General features: G+C 38.4%; 1 protein-coding gene across 1 annotated transcript; it reads right to left on the bottom strand.

Annotated features, from left to right (window-relative positions):
• Positions 1 to 2,054: 2,054 nt before the first annotated feature.
• Positions 2,055 to 6,581, bottom strand: lhx6b (LIM homeobox 6b). The gene is made up of 8 exons (XM_068760870.1): positions 6,570 to 6,581; positions 6,353 to 6,484; positions 6,012 to 6,133; positions 4,221 to 4,441; positions 3,940 to 4,040; positions 3,717 to 3,812; positions 2,444 to 2,615; positions 2,055 to 2,137 (listed from the first exon to the last, which is right to left on the bottom strand). The coding sequence occupies exons 1-8, from the start codon at positions 6,579 to 6,581 to the stop codon at positions 2,055 to 2,057; spliced, it is 939 nt and encodes a 312-aa protein (XP_068616971.1).
• Between the last annotated feature and the right edge of the window lie 577 nt (positions 6,582 to 7,158).

Raw genomic sequence — 7,158 nt, 5'->3', positions numbered from 1 at the left:
TCCCCTCTCTGCTGACAATTAGCATGAGCTAAGGAAGCACTGGTATGATTTGAAGTCTTCTATCATCCCTTGGCTTCTGACTTTTTTGTGGAAATAATTATGAATTAAATAATTGGTAGACTGGTGGGACTGGAAAAAACAGGAATTAATTTCAGCAGAACTTTTAATTAGAGCCTTCTTTCATCCATCCAATTTCTATTTTTTTAATTTCTTTACAATTTTGGTTTGTGGCGTGTGTGTGTGTGTGTGTGTGTGCGTGTGTGGGGGGAGTCTGTCCCAACCTAAGTTGCCCATTCATCACATAGAAAGACAAACAATGATTCACACTCATATTTACATATATATATAGTATATACAGTATATATATATAGTTTTTTGGTGGTGATAGAAAGTTGGATTAGCTACCTGGAGGAAACACACAGAGACATGGGGAGAACATGAAAACTAAAGTCCCCACCCTCAGGTGGATTTGAATCCAGACCTTTGCTGTTGTTAGGCAGCGATGCTACCCACTCGGTCCCTGTGATGAAAAACCACAGCAGTAAATAATTGCCTGTCAAAATGATAAATCATGATTAATGATACATATTCATGAGGTCTGCAATCACCATTCATGGATGGGAGCAATTTGCAAACAAGAGACACAGTTTTCAGGTTTTGTATGCGTAGTATAATTTGTTGTAATTTGAGAGATGGCCAGGCTCACATGTTATTGATAGCTCCACTCATTTTGCTAGCTAACCTAACTGGCTTGCTGCATTGCATTTAATATATGTAACGGTGGTATTTATCCTTTTCCAGCGTGCATATGCCCTAATGGGCAACTGTTTAAAAAAAAACACTCTTTCCAGCAACATTTGTGTTTTTTTGTGTTTATGTGTATTCAATATATGCATAACTGATAGTCAATATAGGCACCGTTGTATTTACTTAAATTCTCATGTATTAATATCAGCATCAAACATTATTGTACTCTGTTTACTCTAAGGACTGAAACTAGAAGTGTAAGGGTGTGGTACACTAGTTTAGTGTTAGGGATAAGGTTAGTAGTAAACAAAGAAGAAAAAACATTGATTCGTTTGGTAAGTTAGGCTCTCACCTTTACGCTCAAAGCAACCCATTTATGCTTCCCATCACATGCCATTAAATGCTGTCACTCAATTTGGTAAGTGCAGATTATATGCTTTGAAAGGCCACGCAGCAGCCAACAAGCTGCCTAATCAATGACCACACTGAGTGATTATGTGAGAAAAAGAAAAAGAAAATAATTCTTAAGTGAATATGGACTAACGATATTATTAATGAGTCATTATTTGGGTGTAAATTGGAGATGCTGTGCAGATTTGCAGCAGGTTATCACTGTTTCAAAAATTGTTTACCGCAGATAAAATCTTTGTTGGCTTTAGTTTGAAAATAGTGTCACACACACATGTGCACGCACACACACACACTATAACAGCTCCGAAACATTTTTATTAAACTATATTTACATTGTACAAATACTGAAATATTCAATTTCAAGACAGATTCAAAAGTGCTTTTTAAAAGAAGTTTTTTTTCTGAATAAATAAGAATTTCCATTTTCTGACAACAACACAAACAACAATAAAGCTGGGAATGTGCACCATCAAAAAAACAAAACACATGCTGAGGTTTTATTACTGCTACAACACTTGTTTGTTTTACTTTTAGAGCCCATACTGTAGCTGCGTGAGTGGATGAATAGAAGATAAAATCCTGACCTGATGGTTTGTGTCCCATTAAAAAGAGGGGGAAAAAATAATAATAAAGGTGGTCTTCTCTGCATCATGAAAAACAACATAAAAACACGATGTTGGCATGGAGGTGGGACTTGTCTCCAATCGCCTCAGTCTGCAGTCTTTAAAGACGGTTAGGGTGAGGTTCAGCGTAGCAGTCTCATGGCGAAGAATCCGATCGCCAAAGTCCCTGCTGTTCCACGGGATTAGTCTCCCAAACAGAAATAACTGACAGTACCTCCCCTTGGATTTATTTCACATCAGAGTGGTGACGACCCAAAAAGTAGATACAGGAGTTCAGCGGCTGATTGGGAGCTGCGATAGAGAGATGGGTGGCTGGGTCAAGTGGCTTGAGGCAGTAAGGACGGAAAAGGGATGAGCTGCACAAAAAAGAAAAGCAAAATGCAAGCTTGTTAACGTAATTCAGTTAAAGAACGTGCTGGTGATGGTGGAAAAGAAATATCCTAAATGTGTAAATGGTGAGGAAGGAAATTAAAAATGTATTTAGGATTCCATCAAGATTCGCCCAGAACGTTGGCGATTACATAACTGCCGCCTCGGCAGAGGTAATAAAGTCCTTGGGTGAATCACTAACAATGTTAGGAAATAGTGGTTCAATGTACTGTAAATCAAAGCTTGCATGCAGTTTCCCTTTCTGCTTGAGAACAATAAGGCCTGGGACTCACTGTCCAGGTATCCGTGCAGGGCCAGCAGATGTGGCTGTTCTGGGCTGCTGAACGGTGAATAGTGGATGTCGTCTGCCAGCGATGGAGGCATCCTGGACAGTGGAGCGCTCTGCGAGAAGCTGCTTAGAGGTGGCTGTTTTTTGTGTCGTGCGCGGCAGTTCTGAAACCAAACCTGGGAAATATAGCAGATATAATATTAGAAATTTACAACAGACACATTGGAAATCAGGGCCAAGGTTTGATTCCATTTATTTATTTGCCAGATAAATCATTCCAGTGTAGTATGACAGGCCAAATGTACACAGATTCAACATTTAAAGTCGACATACTTTAACACACCTTATTTTTTTAGAATAACTATTCAAAAATCTTGAGATTGATTGGCGGGATAGAGTAAAAAGTCGATGGATTGTGTAAACACATGGAATTTAGTTTTGGCAAAAATCAAGAATGCTTTTTTTTCCACGGAAATGCAAATATGTTAATACTGTTGTAAAACAATATCACAGCCAATCAATAAGAGAATAAAACAGCTTGAGGTGACCTTTGATGAGAAACATGAAAAAGCACCCCAGCCAGTCACTAAGCTGCTACTGTTCAGTGAACTAAACACAAAATAAACTACAATGCAAAGATCAATATGACAAATGAGGACATGTTACAGCCAAATGTGACAGTTCATTATAATCAGGGCTATTGATTTATTGATTGACAGCTTAATAGACCGATCAGTTTGTGTGCAGGCCTCACATCATGAATTTCATCAAACTCTGAAGTGCACTCTTCTTCACCGAATCCCACGGTTCAGAGAGTGTTCAATGAATCACTAGCTATAAATCTGAGGTCCTGGATGCCTACTCTGGGCCTTTAATCCTTCAAATTGTTGCAATTTTGGAGAAATAATCTGCTTAATTTTGAGGGTTTACAAGCAAGAAAGTGGCCCCCTATCATGAATACTGTATGATTTGGAGATCATTGAACCACACCATGAGACAATTCTTTGAATCCAGTATCCATTATAACTGGTATCATATCTTAATCTGTTTATTGCTTTGTTTTTTAGATGCTACAAATATCAAGAAAGGTTTACCATGAATTTGTTAATTAGATCCCAACAATTTCAAAACAATGTTGTTTGTATCATGTTATTGTATTGTGTTTTTCTTTTTACATCTACCAATCTCTTAAAAGTGTTTGGACCCACGGCAGTAACTGCGATTGAATCAAATATTAAACAGCATCACCGTGAAATATATGAATGATCGGCCCCTACTTGTATGACTCGTCGACTCAGTCCCGTCATTTCTGCCAGTTTCTGCAGCGTCTGAGCGTCAGGGTTGTTGTCCTGGGCAAACTGAGACTGCATCACCTGCAAGGACACGCTGCCTTCAGCCATGAACTCATGCACACATGCAACATCATGAAAAGCAAAGGCTAACACAGCACTAGACTAGAACACATACACCCATACACACACATCAGACATAACATCATGCCTGCAGTTGCTCAGCAGTAAAGGATGTCCGCGCCCTCTTGGCTGGCTTTGGTTGGCAGTCCTGATCGGATGGCAGCGCCCCTTCCAGAGTCAGTCCTGTGCCTTTAAGGAAGCACAATCCCAAGGTCACTCACATCTCAGTGGTTCTCCTGGGATGTTATTCAGTTACAGCTCAAATCTCAGTCACGAGACAGAATATTTGTCCAAACAACTCATTTAAATTAAAATGTTCTCTTTCAGTTTTTTTTTGTTTTTTAGTATTAATAAAAGGCACATCGTCACCATTTTCTGCAGCCCTGCGGAGGTTGTCCAGCATGATGTCATAGTGGCTGCGGCAGAGCACCCTGCCCTCCACCAGGCCGAACTCCTCGCCTGTGGACAGCTGCCTCTTACAGGAGAAACAGGCAAAACAGGCCAGGTGGTACACGCTGCCTCGGGCCCGCCGGACCCAGTCACTGGCGTACACCTGACGACCACACTGTGCACACTTAGTGCCGAACCTACTGTAAGGAAGAAGGAAACGTCAAGGTGAAGATTGGCGTCTGGCAACAGAGCTCAGATGTATCTCATAATGTAGCCGTTGCACCGTCTTGTATGTAGCTTTGGAGATAGAAATCATAACTTAATGATCTATAGGTTCACGTTTATTTGTCACTCAGTGCTGTTTGCAATGGGAGGTTACATGTAATGAGACCTTGGCTCGCCCTGACTTTTGTAGTCGATAGTAGTCGAAAAAGTCACAATATAAAGAGAGCTGGAGTAAAACAGTATGTAACTGAAAGCAGCCATCCAGCCGTGTTCTGTGTGGTCAGGCGTTTTTATGTGTCAGTTAGTTTATGCTTATTTGATTAACAAATGTTAAAAAAACAAACCATAATCAAAAACTCCTAAATCTACGTGTTAATGAAGGACGTTTCAATGAAACAGGGCCATGAATTTAGCTATAAATAATATAGCTAAATTCATAAATATTGTATTTGATTAGTGAATCTTTCTGAAACAAAGAATTTAAAAAAAAATAAGAATTAGAAAAAAACATTATAATGCAGTTGGACACAGGAACAGTGTGGATTTGTTCACTGATCTGCTGTGACTCAGGTAGTGACTGTGAGCAGAAGGAACCAACAAAAAGCATATTTTTTGAGAATTTGATTAAAAAACATAGATTTACTTGTGGAATATTCTGAATGAATGAATGAATGTATAAATAAATAAATAAAACTAAAAGCCCATTATGGGGAACCCTTTTTTCCACTGAGAAAGTTGCATTTCCCTCAAGTGAAATCCAGATCTCTTTAATCAAATTAGATTAGAGTGCAAAGCTGATTTAGAAAAGCAAGGATCAATCAACGGCAAAAACACACAGGGAAAGAAATATTCAATGATTTATTATTTGGACAAAATAATTCACAGCTCATCAATGATTATTCCAATGTGAAATGTATTATTTCATCATCATTCATGTCAAGAAACAATTTAGGTTTTAATTCTATTCTATTTTTTAATACACATTGCTTTTTATTGTGACAAAAAATAGGAATGATGCTATTGAAATATGATAAAACAATTTTGATAAAGCATAATTTACAAGAGGAATTTTATGAGATTGATCAAAAACAAGAACATCATTAGTATCAGTATTTAGAGTTGCAAAGATGGAAAAAAAGAGAACAACAATTATAAAAGCCATTAGCTATGTATTACATTTTCTCTTTAAAAAAACAAAAATCTATTATTTCAATTTTTTCTTTACCCAAAAAATGCATTTTGAGAAATATTTTCATAAATACATTTATATCAAAACCAAAACGACAAATTAATACATCGATTTAATAAAATTAACTTTTCAAATCAATATTCTGATTAATTTCAAAGGCTAAGGAATTCATGTTTTTTTTTTTATAATTGATCAATTAGAATTGCACTGCGGTAATAGTGTGAAGTCTTTAAGCTGCGGTCGTATAGGATAATCAAAATATATAATTTCCACGTCTACTGTTATCTTAATTTTCATCAAATTCATTTCACTAATGATTTAAGAATAAGAGAGGCCGAATAAAAGGTGCATCTTACCTGAAGTAATCTAGTTTGCAGAAGATTTCTTTGTTTTTAACGTAGCAGCTGTTATGTTGGCGCAGAGACGCTCTGCAGACTGAACACTCCAGACACCCCAAATGCCAGTTCAGGTTGTTTACCTGTGGAGAGTTAAAATAGGCGTGGAGTGTGTGTCCGATAATTAAAGCAGGGCCATAACGTATCATGTATAATATTTTATAAAGCGAATTTAAAGAATTTTCAGAGCGCGCGAGAGAGAGAGAGAGAGAGAGAGAGAGAGAGAGAGAGAGCGAAAGAAAGAAAGAAAGAAAAATTAAAAATACAAGGTACACCCCAAATAACTGGTCTCCGCTTCTCACCTTCAGCAGATATCGGTCGTGGATCTCCATGCCGCAACTGGCGCACTGGAGTTTGTTCACTGGAGGGGAGCAGAGGCAGGCGGCCTCTGACGGGCTCGACTCTTCGGACTCCTTCTTCACCTCCAGCTTAGACTGCGTCAAAAATGAGTTTGTATCAAGAAGACCAATAATTATTTCTATCAGCATAAGAGTTTTTGCTTATTTTATAGGCCTATACCAGTACGTACATATTGACAGTACATAAATCATAGGTGTACACAACTCGAGCGCTGAAGAATAAGCCGACCAAAAACATTTGCGCCAGACTTCCAGAGTTTATATAATTTCTCCCATCGATATCCATGATTACAAGTACAATCCCGCACGAGTCTCCTGCTGAGCCGAATGTCGTTCATATAATCCCGACACACAAAATGTATGAAACGAGCAAAAAAGAGGAATCAACGAAACCCGACACAGATCGAAGGACAAAGAAATAGAAATGTTCCAAACCAAGCTGCCAGATGTTTGTGACTCACCATTTTCAGGTCTTGAACGCTGCCTATTTGGACAGATGATTGAGTTTGCTCTGCGCATTACGCATCTCTGCCCCAGCCCACACTACATCCGGTCCAAAACAACAAATATCAGTTTCTCCTGCATTTAAACCCTGACTACAAAAGAAAATGTGATCCAATTTAAAAAAAAAACTATGCACGCTCAGCAATTTCCATTGAGCTCAATGGGATTTTTTTCCTCCCCGTGCAATCAAACGCACTGAAAAGAAAGGGTGGCACCAAAATATATCTGCAATTAGCAATGGATTG

Source organism: Brachionichthys hirsutus, chromosome 4 (assembly GCF_040956055.1).
Source record: "Brachionichthys hirsutus isolate HB-005 chromosome 4, CSIRO-AGI_Bhir_v1, whole genome shotgun sequence".
Classification (NCBI taxonomy): domain Eukaryota; kingdom Metazoa; phylum Chordata; class Actinopteri; order Lophiiformes; family Brachionichthyidae; genus Brachionichthys; species Brachionichthys hirsutus.
This window is presented reverse-complemented; position numbering and strand designations above follow the sequence as displayed.

Bases quoted from the DNA above. Each gene is read 5' to 3' on its own strand.
- lhx6b (XM_068760870.1), bottom strand. The intron at 4,442-6,011 runs GTAAGATGCACC...TCTTCCTTACAG, and splicing joins TGCAAACTAGATTACTTCAG to TAGGTTCGGCACTAAGTGTG. The intron at 3,813-3,939 runs GCATGATGTTAT...GTGTCCTTGCAG, and splicing joins TTACTGCTGAGCAACTGCAG to GTGATGCAGTCTCAGTTTGC.